General features: G+C 55.2%; 1 protein-coding gene across 1 annotated transcript in view; it reads left to right on the top strand.

The window, feature by feature from the left end:
• Positions 1–27843, top strand: part of CDH23 (cadherin related 23) — a 402905-nt gene that overhangs the window by 235281 nt on the left and 139781 nt on the right. The window contains exons 12-13 of the mRNA XM_087432054.1: positions 1058–1207; positions 1675–1833. Of these exons, the coding sequence (XP_087288180.1) occupies positions 1058–1207; positions 1675–1833 (309 nt within the window). The remainder of the gene's footprint in view (positions 1–1057; positions 1208–1674; positions 1834–27843) is intronic.

Below are 27843 nucleotides of genomic sequence, written 5' to 3'. Positions count from 1 at the left end.
ACATGAACCGGGGGCTGTGCTGGGTGCTGGGCCGGGGTGGGTAATGGAAGACGAGCAGGAGGATATGTCCTGGCTCTGAGAATCTGCAATAAGGGTCAACAAACCACAGGCCTCCCACCAGGTTGGAGGGGGCTTCTTTAGGTAATTTCCCCCCATGCAGGAGGTTGAGTCACTTTCTGAGCAGGCCAGACTCTGGGGGGTCAGTAAGCCATGTCCCCCACCTTCAGCAGTGGCTCCTCCTCCTGACCTGGGGACTTGGGTGGCATGGAGACATCAACCGCTTTGCGTGAGGATGAGCCAGGTGGTATCTGAGGGCTCTGTGAGCTCTAGTCCTGGTTAGAAGGATCAGAAACACCTGACCAGAGTGAGGCAGCATCCTCCCCCCACCTGAAGCCATGGACTTGGGCTGCGGGGCCACAGAACCCATGAAGGGCGTGGCGGCCCTGGGCTATCTGGGATCCAGTGTCCTCCAGGCCACCGTGGGCTGGCCACAGCGTGGGGGTCCACTTGGCCGCTCGGCCATCTGCGTTACTCCCATTCCACGTGTGAGCAAGCCTGTGTTCTCCCTGACTGACACGGTCCGGAGGGAGGAAGGGGGAGATGCAGTGTCCTGCTCTCTCCCTCACGCCCTCCCCTGTCCAGGCCTCCTGTGGACACTTATTTCTCTCCCCTCCATTCACTTCTGACCCTCTCTCCTCTGTCTCCCTGCTGGGTCTTGTGGCTGGCAGATCCCTCCCTAGTTGGGGTCACTGGGGCAGAGGAAAGGAGCAGGAGATGGAAAATGAACCAAGCCACCTGGAAGGGACATTGTGGGCGTCTGAAGGGATGACAAAGACAAAAAGAACCTGAGGAGACTTTCAGAGGGCCTGGGCAGGGTCTGGGAGCCGGGCCAGTATCACTCAGGGGAGGCCAGACCACTGTGGGGTGGGGCCAGGCAAGCCCTGCCGGCCCCTGCTCCTCCCCCACCTCCCCCGCGCCTGCTCTGCCCCTCCAGCCGCGCTCTGGGCCTTGGCCTCCTGTGCCCTTTCTGACTGGTGTCTTCTCCATTTTTGACCAGGGCCTGAACAGCATGTTCGAGGTGTACCTGGTGGGGAACAACTCCCACCACTTCATCATCTCTCCCACCTCTGTCCAAGGGAAGGCGGACATTCGCATCCGGGTGGCCATCCCCCTGGACTATGAGACTGTGGACCGCTACGACTTCGACGTAAGTCCCCGCTCACCATCTCCTTGGCTGGGTGGGGGATTTCAGGGGAAGCAGGGGGGTGACATGGTCCCCTTAAATCCCCCCTTCCACCTCTCCCCATTCTTCCCTTGTGGATCTGACTCACAGAAGCCCACTGAGCCACGGCAGGGGCTGGGCTGAGCCGCCTGTTTTCATGGAGGACAAGGAAATGTCCAGGAATTGAGTGGAATTTTACTAGGCACCATCACAGCCTCAAACCGATCAGGAGCCTGTGCTCCCCAGCCCCTGCCAGCCCAGCCCCCATCAGCACCTTCCTCCCTAGCAGCATTAGTGGCCACCCTAGCCCTATGAGCACTGATGGAGGGACTCACGGTAGCACATACCTGGGACAGGCAGTGACTCGGACAGGTGCTCTGGGTTGGGACTTACAGGGACAAGGGCTCGGGAGCATGTGAGAGCTCACCTGGGCTCTTGCTCTGCACACCCAGCTCTTTGCCAATGAGAGTGTGCCCGACCACGTGGGCTATGCCAAGGTGAAGATCACCCTCATCAACGAGAACGACAACCGGCCCATCTTCAGCCAGCCACTGTACAATGTCAGCTTGTACGAGAACGTCACTGTGGGGACCTCTGTGCTGACAGTCCTGGTGAGTACCCGCCCTCCTGCAGGGCCGCTGAGCTCTGGGGCAGACCATGTGGAGGCAACCAGAGGGATTTTGCCCAAGGCGTCTGGGCAGTCAGGGAAGGGGGTGCCCCCAGCCCCAGAAGCTGTGTAACTTAAAGCATCTGGACTCTTCATGATGGGGCTCCCTTGGCCAGAGCAGCCATGTGGAAAAGGGACCAACCAGGGGAAGGATGAGATTGGGTTAAGGATACTTTGGTTTTCTGCCTTGTCCCTGAGAGGGACTGAGCCTGGGTGAGCCAGGAGCCCTAGAAGTGCCCTCTAATGGGGACAGGCACCAGCCATCTCTGAGGAGGGCGACCCTCCCTATCTGACCACAGGCACCAGGGAAGAATGGGCTCCTGAAGGGGGTCTAGGCATCCCCCGCTGCTCTTGGCCGGGACTTTGACAAGGGGCCTCTCCCTGTGTCCATTTGTATCAGTCAGTACTCTCGGTTGCAAAGGACAGAAACCCTTCAGTGGTTCAAGCAAAAAAGGATTAGCTCACGTAACTCAAAAGTGTAAGTGATTTCAGGCACGGCTGTATCCAGGCACTCAATTGAGCAGGAATCTGACTTCAGCTCTGGTCTCAGCTTTTTTGTATTGGCAGAGAGGGAAACCAGCACGCCTAGGCTCACTTCTTACCAAGTTATCAACCTTAGTGGGAAAAAAATAATCTTTTTCAGTAGTTCCAGCAAAAATCCCAGTGCTGATTCTCATTGGCCTAGCTTGTTGGGCCCCCCTGGAACCAATAATCATCATTCTGATATACCAGAGATGGGTCATACTCCTCCTAGTGGAGCCAGGGGTTGGGTCAGCCCCATCCCAGTTGTATGGGCTGAAATGGGAAAGGGAATATTCCAAAGGGGCTTCTGCTATCAGAAGCAAGAGGGTCGGTTGCTGAGCAGATCAGAGTGGTAGATGTGTGCTGCGCAGGCTCAGGCTCTTGCACACAGTAGGCCCTCAGTAAACATTATGGAGTTTGACTGACTGCTGCCCACTCCGAGGCCCCCAGAGTCCTCGCTCCCGTTTCTTGCTCCATCCTCACTCCAAGCAGAGACGTTGCCTGCTGATCCCAGGCCCCCTGCTCCAAAGTGTGTTTACTCTACAGACAGATGGTATGCAACTGTACTGAGCCCCCAGGCCCTTCCCATCTGACAGTTAGTAATATTTCAAACAGATGTTCAGCTAGGCAGGCCGTCAGGCGTACACAGTAAGTCTGCCGCGGCTGTTTTCTCCCCCACTTCCCCAGCCCGTGGCTCCGCTGGCTTTCAACAAGGTGACTGCTGTCAGTCACCTGGTGCTTGAGGCCCCTCGGACCCTCCTGCAGCTTCGAGGGCCCAACCGGAGAGCAAGTGCCACAGGCCTGGCCTCCTGGACCCAGAGAGCATCTTCAGCCCCCCAGTCACCTTCGAATGTCCGGGTGAAGGACACCCAAGCAGCCTGAGCTTCAGGGGCCTCACAGTGGGAGGAGGCCCCACCCCCCCCATGTGGGACCACGTGGCAGAGAATTCGAGGGTCAGGTCCAGGCTTGGCAGGTGTCCGGGGACTCCTTCCTGGCGTTCTTACTGGGGATGGGGCAGCTCAATCTGCAGTCCCTGTTCCCATGGCCCTGGGGAAGGGCGGGGGGCACCGAGGGAGCGGGTGTGGGGTGGAAAGTGTGGGAAGCACACCTCTTAGCTGGTGGCCAGCTGCTGGTGCCATGGACGGTGTGACAGGCCCAGTCCCATCTGAGGCTGGCACTGGCGAGTAGGTCCTCAAACTGGGTTTTCTCAGGCACTGGAGCAGTTCATGGGCCTGTGTGGACCCCCTGCCCGGTGCCCACGACCGCCTCTCCAGTCCCTCTCCCAGGCCCGCTTTGGATGATTATCAGATGCGCTCAGCCTCCTCTGTGGCCGCCTGAGGGTCTCTGCCCAGGGCTGGCTCATCTGGCCAGCCGCCAGTTCCTGAGTCTGTCTGTCTGAGCTCACCCACGTCCTTCTCAACCCTCCAGCCCTAGGGTTTGTGGAATTGTGCAGATATGAGGGGGCTTTTTCACCCACTGATAAGCTCTAGCTGCGGTGCTGGGTGCCTGAAGCAGCTCAGGGTCTAGAGTCAAACTGGGTGGGCCCTGGTCCCCTGCCTTTGCTGTGTGCTGGTCTGTCCACATGACCTCTAGTAGACTTCATTTCCACATCTGCAAAATGGGCATGAGGCCTCCCAAGGCTGCTGTCTGGAGGTGTGAAAGCATCCCCTGGGGCACCCCCACCCACCGTCATCTCCCAGTCTCCCCAAGGTGCTTCCAGAGTTCCTAGCAAGTTTTGTGGCCACACCTACCACCCTGCCCTGGCCTCCCCCACCCTGCCTCCTCCCCAGGGTCAGCCTGATCTCTCCGCCTCCTGTGCTGCGGGAGGGGCTAGAGTTATAGTCGCCTGCTCAGGGACTGTGAAATTCCTTCTCCCTGACCTTTTCTGGGATGTTATTAAAATGTTTCATGGGCAGTTGTGTCAGAAAAAAAAATTAGGAAGAAAAAGAAAATGTTTTAATTTGCACCAAAGTCTGGGGCTGAACCTGCTGCGAGGGCCTCCCCAACCCCCACCCTGGCATGACCCTGCGTCTGTGCTCATCACCTGTCCTGGGGGAAGGCGGCAGTTTAGCAGTGGGGCGGGGAAGCTGGAATAGGAGGGACTGTCACCTCCAGCCTGGGTGTCCAGCTGGGGTGGAAGGGGCTGGACCCTCTCACCTCCCTGCTCCTTGGACTTCCCCCAACCCAGCCCCCAGTTATAGCAAAATGAGTTTCCACTGGTGGAGGGGAAAGAGGGGACCTAGAGTTTAAAGGCTTGACCCCCGTACCGACTCCTTGGATGACTTGGGCAGAAGCTGCTTCCCTTCTCAGGACCTGTAAAATGAACAAGACGGCTTAAAATGTGTCTGTGGTCCTCTCCAGACCCAGTGCCTGGAGAAGTCATGCCCAGAGGCAGAGGGATGGCTGAGATGACCTCTGAGGACTGCTACTAGATGACTGCTGCTACTATAACAATCTGTAACAGCTGTCATTACTGAGTCCTGGCTGTAAACCCTGCACTTGACGTGCATTATTTCTAACCTAAGTAGAAGCTGTCATTCTCACTTTACAGACAGGGAAACTGAGGTTTAAGGAGGTTAACTAACTTGCTGAGGGTCCCAGAGCTAGTACGTGATTGAACTGGAATTCACAAAAAGACCGCCTGACCGCAAGCCACAGGCTCTTAATCACCAGGCTGCCCATCGAGAAGGCTGTGTGGTGGACCGTTGAGCCTGTCCTCTCAGTAGTGTTCAGAGCTGAGGAGCTGGACAGTGCTCTCTGCAGGCCCCAGCTAGACAGGCCCCAGGGTCTCTCCAGGCATTGTGTCCCTGGTGACACCCTGGACCCTCAAAAACCTCTGGCACCATTGGGTGAATTTCCAGCTCTCTAGGTCCCAAGCCCCTCAGGTCAGAGCTGGGAGTTGCTCTTCACTGGTGAGAAGACCAGGTCAGGGAGACATGAGCACTTTGCCCGGGCTGCAGGAATCCCAGGGCAGCCCAGAGCGGCCTTTGTTAGGAAAGGCTTCCTGGAAGAAGGAAGGGTGCAGGACGAATGTCAGTGGGAGCCCGTCCTCTGACGGGTGACCACAGAGGGGAGGGATGTGCAGGGGCACAGGCACCCACGTGTGGGTGTGGGCGTGAGGTATGCTTGTGGGGTGCAACTACATGCACTCAAGGGTATGTGTATGTAATACACATTTGTGTGCGTGTGTGTGTGTTCAGGTTCCTGGATGATGTTGTGCTCCCCATCCTCCAGGCTGTGTGGTTTTTTCCCCTCTCATATCCCCAAGCTTCTCTGATTCTTGCCTTCAAATCCTGCCTCCTCACCTGACAATAGGAGTCAGGTGGGAAGGCCGCGGGGGTGTCTTCCTGGGATTCTGCTGGGCTTGGGGCAGCCCTGCAGCCTGACCAATTGGTACCTGGGACCTCGTGGGGTTTGTGGGTGCCACTAGACAGTAGGAGAGCAATCCAACCATTCATTCATTCAATAAATGTTTTCTGAATACGTACTATGTGCCAGGTACATGGCCCTGAGGACACAATGGTGATGTGAATCTTACCCTCATGAAGTTTACCATCTCCTGAGAAAAGCTGATGTTAATACTAAGAAATGAATCTTTACGTTAAGCATTACTTGCTATGATGGAGAGATCAGGGAGCTATGAAAACCTATCACAGGGCACCTGACCTTGACTGCAGTCAAGGAAGGCTTCCTTGAGGAAGTGGCAATTAAGTAGGCATTAATAGGTGAGTTAGGGGAGGGAAGCACATTGGAGAAAGAGGGAATAGAATGTGCAAAGGCCCTGTGGCTGGAATGCAGTGAGGGGTATTTGCTGTGCCTGGAGGTGGAGTCCTGCTCCTATGAGGCAGGCGGGGCTCAGCTGTCTCTCTTCCTCCCGAATTGCCACCCACCCCAAACATAGCCTTTGGACTGCTGTTCTGAGAGTGGAGAAGTCTTGTATCAAACCATCCATATTCTCTTCCCTATTCCATCCTGGCAGACATTTGGGAAGCAGCAGGCAGAGGCTGTACCTTGGACGTGCAAGGAGCCAGCCTGGCCTCCTGCAGTATGGAGCTCATGCCCCCAGATGTATTAGCTCTGTGTCCCCGGGGCCGTGAGAGCGGGATGCTGAGGAGGAGCAGCAGCTGGGAGGGAGGTTACTGCGGAGGCAGGTCTTGCTGCTCTCCAAGGCCTTCTCTCTCCACTCCAGGGGGGTGGCTCACAGCAGGGACAGGCAGAAGATGAACTGTCAGACAACAGGATTCCTCTCCAGGCAGAGAAATCAAAGCAAGAAGGCAAGGCACCTAAGAGCCCTGATTGGGCAGGTGTGGGGCCCCAGGACCACTCTCAGTTTGCTCAGCCCAGGGCTAGAGTGCCACCCCCCAGCTCCGGGCAGACAGAGTGGCCTTGTGAGGGCTGAAACGCACATCCCCTCTCTCCCCTCCTGCCTCTCTTCCCAGCCTGTCCTTCGGAGGCTGGTACCGTCTTGGGCAGGGTCATGACTCCTGTTCTGCTGTGGGCTGGTCGCTCCTCTGAGATTTGGTTTTCTTCCCATCAAGTGGGGAGTGGAGAGCCTGCCCAGCCACATGGCTGGGTTGTTGGGAGACCCCAGTGTGGTGACGTGGATGTGAATAGTGAAGGGCTTATAGACAAGTGAGGAGTGGATGTTCGTATCGTTGGCCTTAAAGGGCCCCATCTGGCTGCCCTCCACCCCTTCAGCCTGCGTGCAAGCCTAACTCTACAGAGGAGGGCCCTTGACAGGCCACCGAGCCTGTTTTCTCCTCTGCGGCCTGGGGAAGACCCGCCTGATAGGATCCGACCTGGGAGGGCGGTTGTGAGAATGGAGTGGAACAGTTCATGAGGACACTCAGCACAGGGCCAGCAGGAACACACTCAGAAAATGTCAGCAAGTCATGCTGGGCCTCCTGGCTGAGGCTTCGTGGAGCGGGGACACCGCTCAGAGTCATGGCCCTGCCCCGGGCAGCCGTGTCCCCTGAGCAAGTCTCTGAGCCTCTGGGCCCCCAGTGTCCTGGTTATAAAGCAAGGTGATTGGGCTGGCTACTGCTCCAGGGCCTGTGGCTCAGTGAGGCTCTAATTCCAACTCTAGTTCCAACTCTGCCCAGGAGGAAAGGGGAGTCACTCTTGCTGTTGAGTTTCTCTCCTGGCAACAGAGACATGCTTCCTGCCCTTCGAGGGTCCCCACCCACAAGCCTCTAGAGCTCCCTCGCCTGCCCTGCCTCTCCCTCTCGCAGCCCCCTATCTGGAAGTTTGGTGAAGATTCCCAATGACTTCGCCTCCCTGCTCCTAGGGCTGCCCAGCTTTTCCTCCTCTCCAGCCTGGCCTCCCTCCCTGCTACGTCAACAGAGACAGCCCTGCGGCTGTTTGTCCCTTCTGTCCCTCCTCCACCCACAGCAGATACCACTGACACCAAAAGGAAAAGGTGTTGTGAGGTCGCTGGTCCAGGCTGACTCTGGTGAAGGCCGGCCTCAGTCCTGGAGGGCTTAAAATGCAGTGTGCCTCTTCCCTAGCTCGGTACCCCCCAGGGCTCCCTCATCCTGCAGGTTCAAGGTACACCCCCACCTCATGTCGCTGAATCCAAGGAACCTAACATGGGCCTCACCCTGGATACTGATGGCCCAGCCAGGTGGTCGGGGAAGGCCAGTCCCCTGCCTCAGCCTCAGGTGGTGCTCCCTCGTCGCCCTGGCCCCTTGCAGAAGGGCATGCTGCTCTGCGACATGAGGGGACACTTCCCAGCTGCATCAACCCCTGCAGGAGGGAAGCTTGACTAGGAACAAGGCTTTGAAACCAGGGAGACCCAGGTTCAAATCCTGCCCCTACCCTTGCTGGCTCCGTGAGCCTGGGCAGATCCTTGGCTGTGCCTGACCCTCCATCCCCAGAGCTTGCTAGGGGGATGATAGTAATATCTGTCCCATGATTAAGAGAGAGGGGGCATTTAAAGCACTTGGCACATTGGAAAGCACTGGGTACATGACAGTTGTGACTGCTGGTGCTGTTCTGGTTATTCTGACCCACCATGAAGGCTCCATCTTATTGGGGGTCAGTGGCACTTCAGAGAACACTGGCTCTTAAGCTTAGGTCTCTGAGTTCCTGGATTCTCCACCTTTGGCTCTGACTTCACTGGACAGTGGGTCCTCTGAGTTGACACACTGGTTGCTTTCGTGTCTGTGCCCAACCCTGGGAATCTAACACTCAGGCCCAGCCTCAAGGAGCAGAAGACAGAGAAAGGTTAAGTAGGACGCAGGAAAGGACCAGACTCTTAGAGGAGGCAGACAGCGGATGCGACAGGAGGGCCTACTTCCTGGACGTGCGCCTGGGCGTTTGCTCAGGGACCTGGACTCAGAAGGGCCGCACTTGGTTTGATGCTCTGCTGTCACCATCTTGAAATTCTTAATAATATTCATACAAGGGACCCCACATGTTCATTTTGTACTGGAAAATTATGCAACTTACGTAGCTTGTCCAGGCTACAGGAGCTTCATAATTCTCTGCCCAAAGGAACTCAGTGGCTCCCCGCTGTTTTCCTCCGTCCCCACATTCAGTCTGTGCTTACTCAGTAGACACGCTCTGAGTAGGCCCCAGAGCTTATTTCAGCTCCTGGTGGTGGGTAAGAACCTCCCACACTTGGCTGCGTGAAGCAACAGCCGTTTTCTCACCCTCGTGGATTGGGTGGGTCAGAAATATGGGAAGGGCTCAGCAGGGGCCCGTCTCTGCTCCTCCTGGTCCGGTGGTGACTCCAGCCCCTGGGGCGTCGCCACATGTCTGGTGCCCGGACCGGTCTGGCTGAAGGACTGCTCAGCCGGTCTGTCACCTGAGCACCTCCGTGTGGCCTCTCCACATGGCACAGGCATCTCAGACGTGGGGGTTCTGAGTGGGAGCCCCTCAGAAGAGGCCTCTGGGGAACGAGCGTCCCACGAGAACCAGGTGGAGCTGCGTGGCCTTTTCTGACCTAGCCTAGAAGTCACCTGGCATCGTTTCCCCTGAATTCTATTGGTTCTGGTGAGTCACCAAGGCAAGTTCAGATTCAAGAGGTGGGGATGTAGAACCCCCCAACTCTCAATGGGAAGAATGCACAAATGGAGACGTCTTGGAACCACTCAGAGCTCCCTCCCATTCGGTCCCCATTTACTGAGGTGTCGTGCGTGAGCACGGCACAGACACAGCACGTTCCCTCTCCCCCTCCTGGGTATTGTGCAAAGACAGTAGAAGTGCGGAATGGGGAGACCCTTCAAATCTTGTTCTCAGCCTTGGAAGAGCTCCTGTGAATAGTGGTAGAAGGGAGGGGGAAGAGAGGAATCCCTGCCGCCCCCAGGCACCCCCTGCCAGGGAAGTTCCGGGGCTCTAGGCCTGGGTTGGCATTCAAGGCCCCACACCCTGGCCCTGAGCTGCTTCCCAGCCTTCTGCCCCACTACACCCCTCCTAGCCCTTCTCTCCTGCTCCACCATGTTCCCAGCTTCCCTGCCACCCCCTGCGTTTGTTTGCACTCCTCCCCCACCTGGCTCTCCCTCCCTCCTGTCTGACACCATCAAAAGCCTGCTGACCCAAAGGGCCAGCCCACTGGGCAGCCTCCCCAAAAGAAGCCCTCCCCCTGGTAATGGGCACATGCCCACCTTGCCGAGGTCCTTCTCTCCTCCCCAGCTGCCCTCACCCTGCTGTCCTGGCTGCCCTCGCCACTCATGTTAGGGCTAGCACGGCTCAAGTCCTTTCCTCCCCACTCCACTGCAAACCTTTCAAAGGCGGGTTCTCTCTGTCTCAGTGTGCAGCACAGAGTAGGTTTGACTCCTGTGGCCTGGAGTGTCTAGGACAGCTTCCTGGAAGGAGTGTGAGCAGGAGCAGAGGGTGGGCAGAGGCCTCATGGGGAAACTGAGGCATAAGAAGGATAAATTATATACCCAGGGTCACCCAACAAGTCAATGCCAGAGAGGTTTGTCTGAGCCCAAAGCGTCTTACCCTATGTTTCACTGTCTGTGCCGGGCTCCCCAATGCACCCCCTCTGGTGATGAGCGCACAGGGAAGGCTGCTGGGCAGGGAGCCCAAAGGCGTGGGTTCTAGGCCACTGACTTCTGTGTGACCGTGTGCCAGTCTTATTGCCTTTCTGGATCTCAGCCTCCTGCTCAGTCCAAGGAGAAGGTAGACCAGATGGCTTCTGAGTGCCCTTCCTAGGGCAGGCGGGGTCTGCAGATGTAGACCCTAGCCCAGGAACAGAGGGGGCCGGGGGTGCAATGGCCACCAGATTCCAGGATCCCCTGGGCCCCCTAGTCCTACTCAGGGCATGTGATTGCAAGGTTGAGGCTGAAATGCACCCAGCCCCTCAGCCTGGCTCTGCAGACAGGTGAGCAGGAGCTGACCCTGCTTCCTAGGCTGATGCTGGGCAAGGCTGGGTGCCCTCTGTGAGCTACTGTGTCTCCCCTGCAGAAGCCTTCCTGCTGCCCCTCCCGGAGCAGGACTCTGCACTCTCTGGGGCAAAGGGACCCCCAATGTGGCTACTGGACTCCTTCACTCAACGACTGTTTATCCAGGGGCTGGAATGACAGTGAACAAGACAGAAAAACGTCCCTGTACGTTTCAGGAGCAGGAGACAGATGATGAACAAGGAGCATGTCAGCTGGGGACAAGTGCGGGGTAGGAGTGCCAGTAACACTGTTACTGTTCTATCCAGTGGTCCAGGAAGGCAGGCCTCTCACAGAAGGTGACATTAGATGGAGCCCCAAGGGAAGCAAGGCGGGATCCAGGAAAAAGCTGCCCCAGGCCGAGGGAGCTGCAGGTGAAAGGCTTCCAGACAAGAGCCTGCGGTGTAGGTGGATACGCAGGGAGGAGGAGGGAGGACGACAGGAGGTCAGGAGGTGACTGAGATGAAGAGAGATGATGGATCCCCTTGGCTGCTGTGTGGAGAATAGGCCTGGGGGCCGTGGCACTAGGATAGAAGCTGGGAGCCCAGAGAGAGATGATGCCACACAGGTGGCAGTGAAGGTGGGCGAGGTGGAAGATTCAGGAGCCCTGCCCCTGCACTCCCTCCTCTCCCAGCCCACGCTCCGGTCTGGACAATGGCTTCACCGTTCTCCTCCCCAGGCCCGGCAAGCTTCATCCATCTTCATCTCCACTTGACTACCAGGTGGGCCCTGCACCTTCACAAACCCTGAAGTGGGCAGACGGCCCTGGGATGGCATCTTCTCTTGGCTTCCTACCAGTAGGTTGGCCTTGGGCGTGTTACTCACTCTCGCTGGGTTCAGTTTCCTCCTCTATAAATGGGGAGAACAATTCCCATCTCAGCAGTGTGGTGGAATAATGTATGGAAAAAGGGGTAGCCCAGGGCTCGCACACAGCAGATGCTCTGATGGTGGTACATGCAATGCCTGCTGCATGCTGGATGTCCAGGACTCTCCGTGCTGTTCTAGAACAGTGGCCTCTCTCTGCTTCTGATAGCACTGGTTCATCTTGATTCTATCATTGTATAAAGCTGGTGACAGAAATTGCCAACATGAATTGTTAGTGAGTCTAGGAGATGATAACACGACCCAGCGGGGAGGCCCGTCCAGATACTTGAGCAAAACCCAACGGAGACAGGCAGGTCAGTGCGGGGAAGAGCGGAAGCTGGACTTCCTGACAGGCCTGGGTCCCTCTTCCGCCTTGCCCCTTCCTGAGGACAGCCCCAGCCCCCCAGCTTGTGCTCCCAGCTTGTGCTCGCTCCCCACCCCCATCCAACACCCCTCACCATGGGCATCTTAATTGATCTCATTGTTCTCCAATCCCTTGAGACCTGAGACTCCAGCTGTGCTTAAACAGAACAAAATCTCTTCCAATTTCCCCACCGTTTAAAAGAAAATTGAATTCTTTATCTGCAGCCTGGGGAGGGGAAGAGGGAGGCTAAAGACACACACACACACACACACACACACACACACACACACACACACACACACACACACACACACACACACACACACACGTAAATAGTACATCACCCCAGCCCTGCTCCCAAGCTGGCCTGGAAGGCCTTTGTAGACACACCCTCCTCCATTTTGGGGGTGTCTAGGCTGTACTTCTGGGCCCCTTTAAAGATTTTATTTATTTTTTCCCCCCAAAGCCCCAGTGGATAGTTGTGTGTCGTAGCTGCACATCCTTCTAGTTGCTGTATGTGGGACTCGGCCTCAGGATGAACGGAGAAGTGGTGCCTCCATGCGCACCCGGGATCCGAACCCGGGCCGCCAGCATCGCAGCGCGCGCACTTAACCACCAAGCCACAGGGCCGGCTGGGCCCCTTTAATCTGCTCTTGAGTTCTGCAATCAGAGGGGCCGATGCAGTGCTGGCCAGGAGCTGAAGGAAGCTGAGTGGGCTGATGGTGATTGACGGCTCTGAGTTCCTCTGTCTGTCAGGCCTCAGTGCTCCTCGGCTTTGTGTATCTCTTTAATCTAAATATCAATCCGTAAACCAGAATGGGATGGAAAGAGAGGTAGGACAGGCACTAAGGAGAGAGAGAGAGAGAGAACACAGCTGGCTGCCGCATGTCCGCCACTGCCCTGGGCCTCTGGAAGGACCCTCTGTAGGGCCTGTGGGTGGGGAGGCCACAGCGGGCTGCCTGTGGCTGGCTCAGGCCTGGTTCAGGATGGAGAGCTGGGGCTCTCCCACCTCCACCCCTGAAATGGATTGTCCCAAACTTTGTTAAAGGTCTGACAGTTTTCAGCCGTTTAGTCGCTCAACTAATCGATTTTTGGGAAATTGATCTAAAGCCCCATTGCCTGCCCAGCCTCTGAAGCCTCCCTCACTGTGCCTTCACAATCCCCCATCCTTGACAGGAGCAGCTCTGTCTGCCGCTGACTTTTGCTGCTTTGCCAAAAAAAACCCGAGAGGACACTGTTGTTCATCGTCAGGCCTGGTGAGTGGGTGCTGTGAGCTTAGTGAATGCCAGGCACTTTACAGTATGTTACTCGTCTCTTCTGTACCCATTATATGGAAGAAAGAAACGGGGGCCCAGAGAGGCAAGTAACCTGCCCAGGGTCATCCAGCTGGTGAGTGGCCGAGCCAGGATTCAACCCAGGGTCTGTCTGGCTCCAGAGCCCCTGGACTCCCCTCCCGTTTGTCCATCTCTGTCAGGTGCCCACTCCCAGGCTGGGCTCCAGCCTGTTGTTGGAATTGCTGTCTCCAGAGTCCGGGGAGCTGGGCCCAGTGCTGGCCTGGGAGGCGAGAGCTGCGCGGTCACCGGCTGACCTTGAGCAGTTCCCTGGCTCCCGGGTCCTCATCTGTAAAATGAGGAGGTTGTGCTGGACGTTCTCTAAGGCCCCCTGTGCTAACAGCGTGTAACCACCTGCCCCAGGACAGTCCCCTCCGGCCCAAGAGCTATGATTCCCTGGGCTGTGCGCCTGCCAGAGTCACCCTTCAGTAGGTTAGCTGCTGATTGCTCTTGCTCAGGCAATTGCTCAGAGGACACCAGAGCGAAGATAATGGAGCCCCTGGGCGAGGGGACAATGGGTAGCTGTAAGAGTGGCCAGGGCAGAGTGAGTTCATAAATGCTGGAGCCCAAATGCCTGTGCAGAGTCCACTGTGCCGTGTGCTGGGAAGATCGTGAGCCCTGGGATGGGGTGACAGGGGAGGATGGGCCCGGAGCAGCTACCAGGGCCCAGGCCTGAGATTTTGTCCTGGGAGCAGTTGGGAGAAAGGCTGAAGGAGCAGGGAGGGGGCCTGTGGGGGTACACAGAGGTTTAGGGAGAAGTCAAGCTGGGCCTGTGGGTTTGGGGTGGCTTAATCTTGCTGCACAATCCCTGTCAGAGGGGATGATGGCTGTGGTTCCTGCTAGCTTAATTCTGGCGTGGCTCAAAGTTCCATATGCCCCTTAGTTTGTTACATGTTTTTCAAACTTCTTTTCTACTATGATCCATAATAAAAACTACATTTAACTTCGTGACTCAGGACACACGCACTCACACACCCATCCATATGTAGAATAAAACAATACTTCCTTACTATGTGCAATAATATGCCCTAGTATTTTCCATTTTATTCTACTAGATTTCATTTTTTATGAGAACTTTTAAGATCTACTCACTTAGCAACCTTCAAATATACAATACAGTATTATTAACTATAGTCACCATGGTGTACATTACATCCCCATGACTTAATTATTTTCTAACTGGAAGTTTGTACCTTTAGACACCCTTCACCCATTTTGCCCACCTCCCACCCCCACCTCTGGCAACCACCAATCTATTCTCTATATCTATGAGTTGGTTTTTTGTTGTTTTTTTTTGTTTGTTTTTTTTTTAGATTCCACATATAAGTGAGATCATACAGTATTTGTCTGACTTATTTCACTTAGCATAATGCTCTCAAGGTCCATCCATGCTGGGTGGCAAATGGCAAGATTTTCCTTCTTTTTTATGGCTGAATAATACTCTATTGTGTCTCTCTCTCTATATATATATCACACCTTCTTTATCCATTCATCCACTGATGGACACTTAGATTGTTTCCATATCTTGGCTATTATAAACAATGCTACAAGGAACATAGGGGTATAGATATCTTTTCAAGTTATTGTTTTTATTTTCTTCAGATAAATACCCAGAAGTGGAATTGCTGGATCATATGGTAGTTCTATTTTTAATTTTTTGAGGAACCTCCATACTGTTTTCCATAGTGGCTGCATTCCCATCAACAGTACACAAAGGTTCCCTTTTCTCCACATCCTCGCCAACATTTATTCTCTCTTGTCTTTTTGACAATAGCCATTCTAACAGGTGTGAGGTGACATCTCATTGTGGTTTTGATTTGCATTTCCCTGATGGTTAGTGATGTTGAGCACCTTTTCATGTACCTGTTGGCCATCTGTATGTCTTCTTTGAAAAAATGTCTATTCAGACGCTCTGCCTATTTTTAAATTGGATTGTTTGATTTTTGCTATTGAGTTGTATGAGTTCTTTATATATTTTGGATATTAACCTGTTATCAGAGGTTTGATTTGCCTATCTTTTCTCCCATTCGGTAGGTTGCCTTTCCGTTTTGTTGATGGTTTCCTTTGCTGTGCAGAAGCCTTTTAGTTTGATTTAGTGCCACTTGTTCATTTTTTATTTTGTTGTCTTTGCTTTTGGTATCAGATCCAAAAAATCATCTCCAAAACCAATGTCGAGGAGTTTACCCCCCTGTTTTCCTCTGGGAGTTTTATGGTTTCATGTCTTAACGTTCATGTCTTTAATCCATTTTGAGTTAATTTTGGGGTATGGTATAAGATAGGGGTCCAGTTTCATTCTTTTGCATGTATCTGTCCCATTTTCCCAGCACCGTTTATTGAAGAGACTGTCTTTTCTTCATTGTATATTCTTGGCTCCTTTGTTGTAAATTAACATACCATATATGCGTAGGCTTATTTCTGGGCTCTCTTTCTGTTCCCTTGATCTACGTGTCTGTTTTTATGCCAATACCATACTGTTTTGATTACTGTAGCTTTGTGATATGTGCCTCCAGCTTTGTTCCTCTTTCTCAAGATTGCTTTGGCTGTTTGGGGTCTTTCGTGATTCCATATAAATTTTAGGATTGTTTGTTCTATTTCTGTGAAAAATGCCGTTGGAATTTTGTTAGGCATTGCATTGAATCTGTAGATTGCTTTGGGTAGTGTGGAGATTTTAACAATATTAATTCTTCTAATCCATGAGCATGGATTATCTTTCTGTTTATTTGTATCTTCTTCAGTTTCTTTCATCACTGTCTTATAGTTTTCATCCTAGTATTTCTATTTTATTTTACTAGATTTCATTTTTTAAAGTGCTGGTCATGACCCTCTAAATTGATTTCATGACCAACTAATGCATGGTAACCTAAGTTTGAACATCTCTAGAAGGAACCTTCTCTGCTTTACTATGTAACGATGATGGTGGTGATGATATCATCTCATGTTTCTCAAGTGCTCACTACAGGGGGCAGAGTGGTAAAGACCCCAGGCTCCAGACTTAAACCACCTAGGTTTATCCTGACTCAGCCATTTTTGAGCTATGTGACTTTGAACAGGTTACTTGTATCAGCAATGACCCAATACATCTATCAGTAACAGAAACCCTCCAAATAGTTGCTTAAACAAGATCAAAGTGTATTTCCCTTCCATGTAAAAGCAGTTTAGAGATGAGCAGCCTTGGCTGGCTCCTTCAAGCTCTCTTTTCCACCATTCCTAGAGTGTGGCCCTCATCTTCATGGTCCAATGTGGTTGCTAGAGCTCCAGCCTTTGCATCCATATTCCAAGCTGCAGAATGGAGGAAATGAAGAAGGGCACTCTCCCTCCCTTTTAAGGAGACTTCCTAGAAATGCTTGTAAACTTCTGTTTTCATCTCATTGGCTAGAACTTAGTCATATGGCTGTGCTTATCTGCAAAGGAAGCTGGGAAATACAGTATTTTAGCCAGATAGTGTTGTGCCATCTAAAAATCACAGTTTCTGTTGATTTGAGAAAGGGAGCATGGATGGTTAGTCTCTGCCAAATAACCCCGGTGTGCCTCACTTTCCTCCTCTGGAAAATGGTGATGACGATAGTTCTTTATAGGTTTGTTGTGGGGGTTCAGTGAGATAATACATGTGGAGAACTTAGCAAGAGCCCAACACAGAGGAGGTGCTAAACAAATGATAGCGCTGATATCAATTGCCTGGTGCCCAGCTAAGCCCCTTACCTGTGTTGAGTCCCCACGACCACCTGTGAGATAGGAATTAGCCTCCTCGTTTTATAGATGAGAGCACTGAGATTCAGAGAAGCTGAGTGTCTGCCCGAGGCCACACCCGTGGAGGGGGCAGAGCTGAGGTACGAACCCTTGTCTCTAGGATGCCAGACTCCTTTCACGTAACCACGAGGCAACACAGCCTCTTACGGAGACTGAACCCCACCCTCCTCAGGGTCTGGCAGAACGGGGGGACCAAGAGGTATGATGAGATGCAAACTGAACTTGACCAGCCAACGTTCAAGCCAACCCAAGGCCGGAGCTCCCTCTGCCTGCCCAGCTCCCTCTGCCCGTATGGGTACTCCCTCCCCCGAGGAGAAACAAGACCAGGACAAAAGACCCCCTTAGGATCCCATTCTAACTGGACCTGTGAACTTGGAGTCTGGAACATCGAGGTCTCCAATTGGCTGAAAGACCCTACGCAAGCCCCTTTTCTCTGCAAGCTTCACCTTCTCCATCTGCAAAATGGAGAGAATGCTGCTGAACCCTCTTCCCCTCCTGGGGACATTTTAGAACAGTGCAGCCAGAGTGTTTTGAACTCCTGGGGACGCAAGTCTTTGTAAATAAGATACGCTGCTTGCCTCTCCGTGCATTTCTCAGTCTGTGTTAGAACCTTCTGACCACTGGGGGTGGCGTGGGCTGAGGAGTGAGGGGACCCAAATCCCCAAATGCGGATGGGGACTGCCGCTCAGTCAGGAGTGCTCCCAGCACGCCCTCCCCACCCCGCACTCACAGCCTGGCTGTCTCGCGTCAACCCTGGGCCGGCCTGGCCCAGGTGAGTGAGGGGCTGGGGCTGCAGCCCTCTGCTGGTCTCAGAGATCACGGGTGATTTATGGTGCCTGAGTCGGACTTTGACCTTAATTTCTTCTGTCGTTGTGGGGCTGTACAATTCATTAGGGACCTGCAGGCGGAGTGATGGAGATGTCAGGCGGGCAATCGTGTGGGTATTTAATCTATCAGATGTGTGACTTGCCATTTAGGGAGACAACAGGAGAATGTGGAATCAATACGGTTCATTATGAGGAGCACATGCCCGCCCAATCAGTGCCCACCAGTGGCAGCAGGCGTGGGGGGCGTGCCGCCCGGGCTCCAAGTCACCTTGGAGTGAGGATGTGTCCTGGTCATGGGTGGAGCCCGGCCCCAGCTCAGGTACCTTCCCGCTAGACCTGGAGCTGTCTGTTGCATCCCACAGGGGCAGGGGAGAAGAGGGAGGGGGCCAGACTCGGGGCGGGGGGTACAGTGGTGCGATCCGGTAATGGGGAGAAGGCGTTCCCAGCCATGGTTTGGCTGCTTCCCCAGGGGGTTGATTGGACTGTCTTCTCTTCCGCCTTCCATCTCCTCCGCACATAAGGTCCCACTTAACTGAGCCTCGGCCACTGTGTCCCATCTCTCTGGCACCCTACCTTTCTCTTTCTCTACCCTGTAATCTCAGCTTGATAACTGGCCCCAGAGAGGCCCTGAGTTCTTTCTGATTGTGAATATCTTGTTCACCCCCAGCCAGACACCCTCCCTCTTCCTGCATCCCCCGGAAAATGGCTTTCTGCATCCCACTTTTCTTTGTTTGATGGTCAGATGTGATTAAAAAAAAAAATCACTCAATTTGAGTCTTCCTCAAACCCAAGGGCATGAGAGAATGGACAGTGTTGTAGAAGGATAGGAGCAGGATTTTTTTGCTCTCTTTGGTTTGTGTGTTGAATGTCAGACAGACTAGGGTTCGAATCCCAGCTCTGCCAGTGACCGACTGTGGGGCCCTGGGCCGGTACCCGCCATCCCTGAGCCTTGCAGCTGTGAGCACCACGAGGGCGGGGAGCGTGCTCCCTGGCCCACCGTTGTGTGCCCAGCATCCAGCCTGAGGCCTGTGTCTGAGTCTGGCTCCCCCGGAAGGAAGCAGACCCTGAGACAAGGACTCGAGGGCAGGCTGTGTGCATGGTGGGTGACCCCAGGAAACTCAGGTGGGAGTGGGAAGTGAGATGAGGTCACTAAAGGGGGTATTGTGAAGCCGGGTACCACGGGCGGCTACTGGAGCTCAGTCCACTGGGAAATCTGGGGGGGCGAGGCTGTGCCTGAGTCATCTCACCTCAGGGCGAGGAGGCGGGGGTCCTGATCCATCGACTCCTGGCCCCCACTGAGTGAGGGCAGCTTCCGGGGAGGTGGACACCGCATCATGCCAACTGCTTCCTTGAGAGAAAAGGCCACCGGCCGAGAGGCACAGGTGTCCCCATTAAAGCAGCCTCTGGCGGGTGGAGGTGAGCTCCGAGGGCCTGTGTGCGGCACTGGCAGCTTCCGCCACAGTTGGGCACTTTCACATCCCTGAAATGAGGGTGTTAGTACTTCTCTCAGAGTGGGAATGGACAAGAAATGTGTTAATACACATGATTTCTCAAAATAATGCCCGGACCCAGGAAGGACTAAACAAGGGCGAGCTGCTGTTTCTGTTTTTGCAGTTGTTATCTGCTGGAGTGGCTTCATCTGTGAAATGGGATTGTGACCCCTGTCTTGCTGGTTGTTTTAAGGATTGGGGACAAATCGTGTCACGGTCTTCACACAGTGCCAGGCCCACAGGTGACTCTCAGCCCGGGCAGTGATCTCTGGTAGCCCTCTGCCCCATGGGGGCCCCTGCACTCCTCCAGCCGGCTCCACATCTCCCAGGCAGGAGGCCCGGGGACCACCAGGCATCTGCCCGCCACCCTGACAGCCTTTGACGGCCTGTAATTGCTTTCCCACGACAATTCCTTTAAGCACAGAGCTGCTGGCCAGAGCAATTTGCTCCCCATCAATTTTTATTTCCAGGTTTTAAAATAAAATAAAGGGAAATAAAGAAGAAGGTGTGGAGCCCAAGAACAACACCGTGTCTGCAATAACAAGCAAGCCGGGGCCACAGCGTGAGGGCGCCTGTCAGCCTGACTCTCCCTCCTCCTCCCCCTGCCGCAGGACTGACGCATTAATACACGGGCCCTCCTGCGGGCTCCGGGCCGCTTCCCGCCACCTCCACCTCTGCCTCCGCCTCCACCTGGCTGCTGCTGGCACAGCCCAGGTGGGAGGGCTGGGCTGAGAGGGGGCTCGGCAGGAGCGTGTTTGTGGAGGGCTGGATAAAGAGAACAGTGAGAATTGGGAATCCTAATACTTGCTGCACCTAGGAAGGAGTTCCTATGTGCCAGGCACTGGTCTAAAGCACCTTCTTTAATCCCCACAACAACCCCATGAGGCAGGTACTATTATTAGCCCCATTTTACAGATGAGGAAACTGAGGCTTAGAGTGGCTGTTACTGTGGTTGTCCCTTCTCTTTCTTTGGTCTCTTTCTCCCTCCTTCTTCCTCCTCCGTCCTTGTCTGTCTCCCCCTCCTCTTCCCTCCTCCTCTCCTCTCCTCTTTATCACTTCCTCCTTCCTTCCTCCTCATCCTCCTCTCTCTCTCCCTCCTCCCTTCCTCCTCTTCCTCCATCATCATCATGCTTCTGGTGTCCTTCCCTTCCTAGAAGTCCGTCTACTTAGGATTGCAACTCCTGGCTTGTCACTGCTAGAAGGGAGCTCCTAAGTCATCAGGTATAGTCTTCCTCATTCATTCTTCCTTTCATTCAGCTGCCGTTTTTTGAAGGCCTCCAGCGCTGATGGCTGCTGGGGCTCCATGGGGATCAAGACAGACTCAGTTCCCGGCCCCACAGAGTTTACATTCCAGTGGGAGGAGACAGCCAGGAAACGTTTGCCCAGATGTTCTTGCCAAAACCATGCCCTTCTCCCCACCACGTGCATTCACCAGCAAGACCCGTCACTCCAGCTGAGTCCAGCTACTTCTCAGCACAGCACGTCCCTGTGACCACCCTGGCCCATGCCCCCGTGCCTCTCACTGCTGCCTGTGTGACTGCCTGAGCTCCTAGCTTCCTTCCTTCCCTGGGAGTCAGTTCTCCAAGCAGCAGTTAGAGTGAGCTTTTACCAATGCAAATATCTTTACAAATGTGGATAGAATCCTGTCGGCTGAGACCCCAGGCAGGAGCAGGAACCTGCCACCGGGAGATCTGGGGAAGAGCTTTCCTGGCAGAGGGAACCGCTAGTGCAGAGGTTGTGAGGCACGGACAAGCTTGGCTTATGAGGAACCTGAAGACTGACTGGAGGGAGCAGAGGGACTGCGGATGTGAGTTAGGAGGGGAGGGCAGAGGCCAGCCCACGTCAGGCCGCAGGGCCGTGGCAAGCAGTTTGGTTTTTGTCTTAAATGCCCTGGGAGCCTTATAAGCTGGTGAGGGGTGTCTTGTGTTGTTAGACGCTCCCTCTGGCTCTGGTGGAGGATGGGCTGCTGGGGGGTTGTGGTGGGGGGCGGGGGGGACAGGATAGGACTGATGCACCGAGCATTCCCCGGAAGTGTGAGGCACACAGGATAATATTCCCTGGCCATTGGCTTCTACTTCGTGTCCTAGAGAAGCCGAGATTCTCATCCACAGCACCATGGGAGGGAGTGTGGGAACAGGGGAGATCACCCAGCCACATGGGCCTAATCAGGCCAAGTGGAGGTCACCTGGGCCTCTGGGCTATGGGGTTCCAGCGGAGTCCCTCCTTCCTCACGCCAGTCCCCCCAGCCCCCCAGAGCTTGCAAGAGTGCGGTTAATCTCGTGTAGTTTAAGGAGTTATTCAGAGGGGCTCAGCGAATGATGAATGTGGAAAGCATTACCAGCGAAGCACCGGGGCTCCGTGGAGCTGTTTAAAAATGCATTCTCCCATGTAAATTTCTGCTCCATCAATCCTTATGACATGTCAAACATTGCTATTGTTTCCTGAACAAATTGTGCCGTGTGCCCTTCTCTGCAGATTTGTGCATGGGAGCAGAACTGCTCGCCGGCGCCGGCGCCGGTGCCTGCTGCCGTTGCGGGGCCAGGGCTGCTGGGGAGGCAGCTGGGCTTGCCGTGCTTCAGAGCAGAAGCCCCGTGCGGGTCGCCCGGGCAAGCACGCGTGGCAGGGGTGTGGAGTGATTGAATGTGTGCCTGCCAGCTGCCGGCCTGCGGGACAGCCACACAGGTGGCTGGGGAGGGGGTGCGAGGGACCACAGGGGCTGAGACCAGGGTGGGGGTTGCTTGAGTCTGAGGGTGAGTGTGAGTGTGTGTGTGTCTGTGTGTAAGTGTGTAGCGGGGTGGGTCTACCTGAGACACAGAGAGACGAAGAGAGAGAAAGGGGTGTGTGTGTGTGTGTGTAGAGAGAGAGGCAGGGAAGTGAGGGGAACGAAGGAGGAAGATACAAGGACAGAACTTTCAAGCTATGAAGAAGGGTAGAGGGTGTTTAAAACTGTGAGAGAGGAGGGTGACTGTCCCCAGGCAGGGGGTCAGCGGTGTCAGAGAGCAGCAGCATCCAGGGGGCCGCAGTTTGGAGGGAGACCCTGGAGAAGGCCAGAGCAGGCCAAGTCAGGTCAGGGTGTAAGGACCAACGCCAGCGGATGGGCGCCTGCAAGGCCCTGATGAGGGGCAGCAGTGAGGTGCAGGGAGGCGTGGGGACAGAGTGTTGGCAAGCAGGGACCCTGGAGGGGAGGCCCTCGGTCCAGGGCAAACGAATGGAAGAGGGTGAGAGGTGGCGACTGTTCGTCGAGAAAACAGGCTGGGTCAGATGGGGGGTCTTGGGAGGCGAAAAAGAGACAGGAGGACCTGACCACTGCTGAAATGATGGGTCCCCTGGGAGTGGCATGGGGTGTTGTGATGAGCATCAGAGAGCAGGGAGCTGGGCTGGGTGTAGGGCCCTGGCATACACGTCGAAGGGGAGCTGTGTCCAGAGGTGCTGGGTGAAGAGACCTGGGTGGGTCGGAGTGGGGGGGCAGCTGCAGCCAGCCGAGTTGCCCTGGCCTTGGCAGGTGACCTCAGGTTAGACCATACAGCTTCCCCCTGTCTAGGCCCTGAGCCACCTGCACACACCAAGACCAAGCTTGGGGCAGGAGTGGGGGGCTTCTTAGAAGGACTGTGGAAGGCACCTGCTTGGGTGTCCGAGGGTCCTGGCTGAGGGCCTGCGTCCTGGGAAACCAAAGCCAGAGACCCCTGCAGCCCAGCCAATGGGCACGGCCAGATTGCTGGAGCCACCATGTCCAGGTGGGGGTGGGCAGAGCGGCTATAGCAAGAAGGAGAGGACTGCCTGTGGGGGCTCATCCAGCTTCTACAGGGTGAGGACGGGGACCTGGTAGGAGCACCCTGGATGCCATGGCTGAGCTCTCAAACTACAGGAAGACACCTTTCCCCCCACCCCACCAACGGGGGAGCAGGGGAAGGGTGTGATTAAGAGCACAGCCCGAGAGTCCATGTGGGTTCATGTCCCTGCACTGTGGCCATTTGACCTTGGGTGAGTTGATTGACCTCTCTGAGCCTCAGTTCCCTCCGTCTGTAAAACGAGGATGATTCGGTGCTGGTCCCATAGGGCTGTTGAGAAGGTTGGGTAAAATAAAGCATTGGAATTGCCAGGCACAGGGCGTGGCATGTTGGAAGTACTCAGAGGGGAATGGCAGGGCACCATCTGGCCCCTCCCGCCCTAGGGCCAGGGAACGATGGGCATTTCTGACTCGGGCCTGGCCAATCTGGGGATGCGACTACTCCCCACCACAGGCTCACCTTGTCTTAACCTTTAGAATGTCCCCCCGTGTGTATTTATTTTTTTCCTTTTTGTCAGCAGAAGAAAATTACACTTCTGCTGGCATTGTCCATCACGGAAATAAGCACTCGCGGATGCAATTATAAAGGCCCAAATGAGGGAATTAGTTTTGCTGGTAATGCCAGTGTTTGGGAGAATCGGAGGAGATGGCTTATAAATCAGACACTGGGCAGCAGCCAGTCCGGCCGCACCCTCTCCCCACGCGCTGACTGCAGGGACAGATGCTCACCTGCCGGCCGGTCTTCCTGGGCTGCGGACGCTTCCCCTGGGGGAGGCTGATTCAGGAGGCCGATGGGCGGGCCGAGATGTTCTGAGCCCCCTCCAGCGGCAGGAGGGAGGGTCTCACGGGGACCTACCTGGGCTTCTCAGTGTCCAGCCAGTGACTGTCCTACAGACGCAAATACGCCTTGCCAAAGAGATCTTCTCCACTAATCAGTCTAAAATAGCCACCCCAGTCACCTGCTACCCTATTTTCTGCTTTATTTTCCTCACACTTCTTACCACAGTCTGAATGATGTTATTTCATTATTTCTCTCCTCCATTATTGTCTGTCTCCCTTTCCGACTGTAAATCACATTCCAGCAAGGGTGTTGCCATGCTCATGGCCGTGACTTCAGTGCCTGGCACAGTAGCTGGCACATGGGAAAAGCTCAGAAAATATTTACTGATTATATGACTGATCAAGAGTCTGGTCATTGTCTTCATGAAGGTTCTTTCCGTGCTGTGCTCCTCCATCTGCCCTCCCAGACCCACCCTGCCCTGTTCACCTGCTCTGTGCATGCCCCCTCAGGCTGACTGCGTGTCCCATTCAGTGAGTCCTCCCGCCCTCCGTCTGCCTCTAGGGTTTGGCCAGAGGGGAGGTTGGGCGGGAGATCAGAGCTTGGGAGACTCGCTGGAGATGCTTTACAAAGCCCAGCCACTCCCCTGGGCAACCAGAGCAGCCCCACTCAGGAGCTCACTGCCCACCATGGTGTCTGCCGGTGGGCGGTTAGATACAGACTTCTCCGTGGAGGGGAGGACATAGGGTGTACACAGGCAGTTTCCAGGAACAGCAGATGGTGCCGTGAGTTCCAGAGGGGGTACATCCAGGGGCTCTGGGGTCGAGAACAGTGAGCGGTCGGGGGGCTCCCTGAGGGAGGGGGCATTTGGGGTGGGCCCTGAGGGCTGGGCTGGAGTTTGGAAAGCAGTTGTGGAATGAAGGGATGGTACAGCCAGCCAGTGAGAGAACAGTTTGGGTGCATCAGGGAGAGGTGGATACGAGACCATGAAGGCCAGCCGGGCTGTGCAGAGCCTTGACACCAGGTGCTGGTCTGGAATTAATTCAGCCACAGCGGGGAGCCATTGAAGGTTTTGGAGCAGAGGAGGATCATTTTAGCCGTTGGTTTTGACTTCTTGCCTCTGGGCCTCTTGTGAGAGTCTGGGCAAGCAATAAAGTGTACTAGTGTGTGCCTGTGGGTGAGAGCCTAGCCCTGGTGGAATAGTGGTGGGGACACAGAGGCTCCAGAGGGAGGGCCTGCAGCACAGTGTGGTGCTCACCTGGAACCCTGGTTTGGCATTTCTTAGAGTCGCCAGGTATAATATAAGAGCCGCCCAGCCTAGCCAGTGGGGCCATCCCGTTCCTCCATCCTTGTAGCCATCTGACTGGCCTCTGAGACCCTGGAAGTCACCCTGCAGGGAAACGGAGGTGCTTATTCCTAGAACATGGCCGAAGGGAGGAGGTGTTCTTGGCATGAGGAGGGTATTTGCTCTCTGTGCACGGCCCCTGGCCACTCCGCAAGCCCTCCTTCCTATAGCATGGCAGCACTTGACTGGTCCATTGATCTGTCACTTGGTGGGCCACATAGCAAGTCTTGGGAAGGAGGTGGTTTAAAACGTGCCGTAACCCTCCGAGTGGGGCTGGGACAGAGCCCGTCGCTGGCCCCAGCAGCGCCCCCTACTGGGCCAGCCAGCATTGCAGGGCTGCTGGGGCCTCAGTGCCACAGGACTGCGCTCTGCTGTCCCACGAGGTGGTAAATGGTTTTAAACGCAGGGATTTGCAGGCCAGCCCTGCCTTAGGAGCTGTGAGATCTTGAGCAAGTTCCTTAACATCGTGTCTCTGTCTCCTCTTGTTAAAGGCGGGAGCAGGGGTTATGACGGTACCTCCCTCACAGGGTCTGGTCAACAGCAAACATTATACTTTAATACTGTTGTATGGGTGTGGATGCAGACGTAGCTACAGGTGACAGCGATACCAGGAGCTTTCCTGCGCTACCTTCACGTCCAGACCCTGCCCTGCCCTCAGGGAGCCGCAGCCCAGTGGATGAGAAACACCTCAGCCCACAGCTTCAGCCCCGCAGTGCAGTCAGGGCAGGAATATTTCCTGCAGGGCAGAGCCCTAACCCAACCCTGGGGAGTCAGAGAGGACAGGAGTGGGCCAGCCAGGCGGGAGGGGGAGGAAGCCATCCAGGCAGAGGGAGCCGCAGGGGCAGAGTCAGTCCGTCTGGGAGCTGGGTCAGACGTGAGGCCGGGGTGCAGGCTGGGTAATGCATGTAGAGGAGGAGGGGCTGTCCCCTGGGGGCACCAGGGAGCCCTGGAGGGCCTTCAGCAGGGCTGCCCAGTGGTCAGATTTGCTGCCTCCTCTGGGGCACAGGGCCCCGAAGCCAGCCCACTGCAGCTTGGCCCCAGCCGGAGTGCCCTGGTGAGGCCCTCTGTGTCGGTGCCGGCTGCCCACACCCTGGTAGGACCACAGAAGCAGCTTTTCATCTTCTCATTATTCTGCTTCATGCATTTGAAAAATGAAAGTTCTCCCTCTCCTCTTCACCAGGCATACATATTTCATACGGTCATTAGACGGTGGCACTAAAGGACTCACAAATCTTCCCTGGTCAGCATCGGCAGCCTGGCCGGGCAGTGAGAGGCCCCTGGGGAAGGAGGTCACTGAGGGAGCCATGGCTGTGCCCAGCCCACCCGAGGACGGGGTGGGGACTTGGGGGATGGTAGCCAGCATCTGCCTGGAGAGAGAAGACAGTCCCATCTTGTCCCCAGGGGCTCATCACTTAATTTCCCTGGACCTCAGCTGCTGCAGGCCCCAGGCCCCTGTCTAGTCACACAGGCTCACCTCCCAGCAGGACGGTGCCTGGCACACAGCAAGTGCTTCAAGAAAGCTTGGAAAATGAATGAACCAATTCTAGTATGAAGGAGTGGTGGAGAGATGGGGGCAAAGATGAGGAGGAGCGAGGATTCAAAGGGAAAGGGAGGAAAGGAGGAAGGGGAAGGAGAGGAGAGCAGTCCCCCAGAAGGGGACTGGACAAGGGGACCTCAGGGGTCCTTCCTGCCCAGACAGTTCATGTGCGATTTTGTAGGACACCCAGATATGAAGGGCTTGTTCCCAGGGTCTGGATGTGACCTTCAGAGACAGGGAACCCCCTCATGGTTTGGGCACAGGCCCAGCCCTCTCCACTTCCCCCTGACCCCTCCACACTTCCCAGCCGCTCTCCTCTCCTTCCCCTTCCTCCTTTCCTCCCTTTCCCTTTGAATCCTCACTCCTCCTCATCTTTGCCCCCATCTCTCCACCACTCCTTCATACTAGAATTGGTTCATTCATTTTCCAAGCTTTCTTGAAGCACTTGCTGTGTGCCAGGCACCGTCCTGCTGGGAGGTGAGCCCGGCAGGTGCGGCCCTGCCCTCATCACTCCCCCAAACCCTTCCATTAACAGATGAGGACGCTGAGGCCACAGGAGGTTGCTGTCTAGTCACACAGGGACCTGGGCTGTTGACACTGGCCTGGAACTGGGGTCTCTCACCACCCTGGCCCCTCACCAAGGGGCTCGATGGCGTCTGGTCAGCTCGTCCCCAGACCCAGCTGCAGTTGTTATGGTCTGATAACAGCACAGGTGGTGATGATGATTCATCAGTGGAGCGAAGGGAACTTAGGGGCTCCCCCACTTCTCCTCTGATCCTTGGAAGGTGGGGAGAGAGGAGGGCTTATTAGGGGCTTTGGTCTCCTCTCCCCTGGAATAAGCAGGCGCCTTTCCTTCTGAGAACAATTCCTCTCGGCTTAGAAGCAATAACACATAGAGGCAAAGGGCAGGGCAAGACAGCACTGGGTTCAAATCCTGGCACTGCCCCTTTGTTAGCTGTGAAGGCTTGGGTGAGC

Source organism: Ceratotherium simum, chromosome 6, assembly GCF_057802395.1.
Source record: "Ceratotherium simum simum isolate JZ-2026a chromosome 6, ASM5780239v1, whole genome shotgun sequence".
NCBI lineage: Eukaryota > Metazoa > Chordata > Mammalia > Perissodactyla > Rhinocerotidae > Ceratotherium > Ceratotherium simum.
The sequence above is the reverse complement of the archived record's forward strand: the minus strand, read 5'-3'. Positions and strand labels throughout refer to the sequence as shown.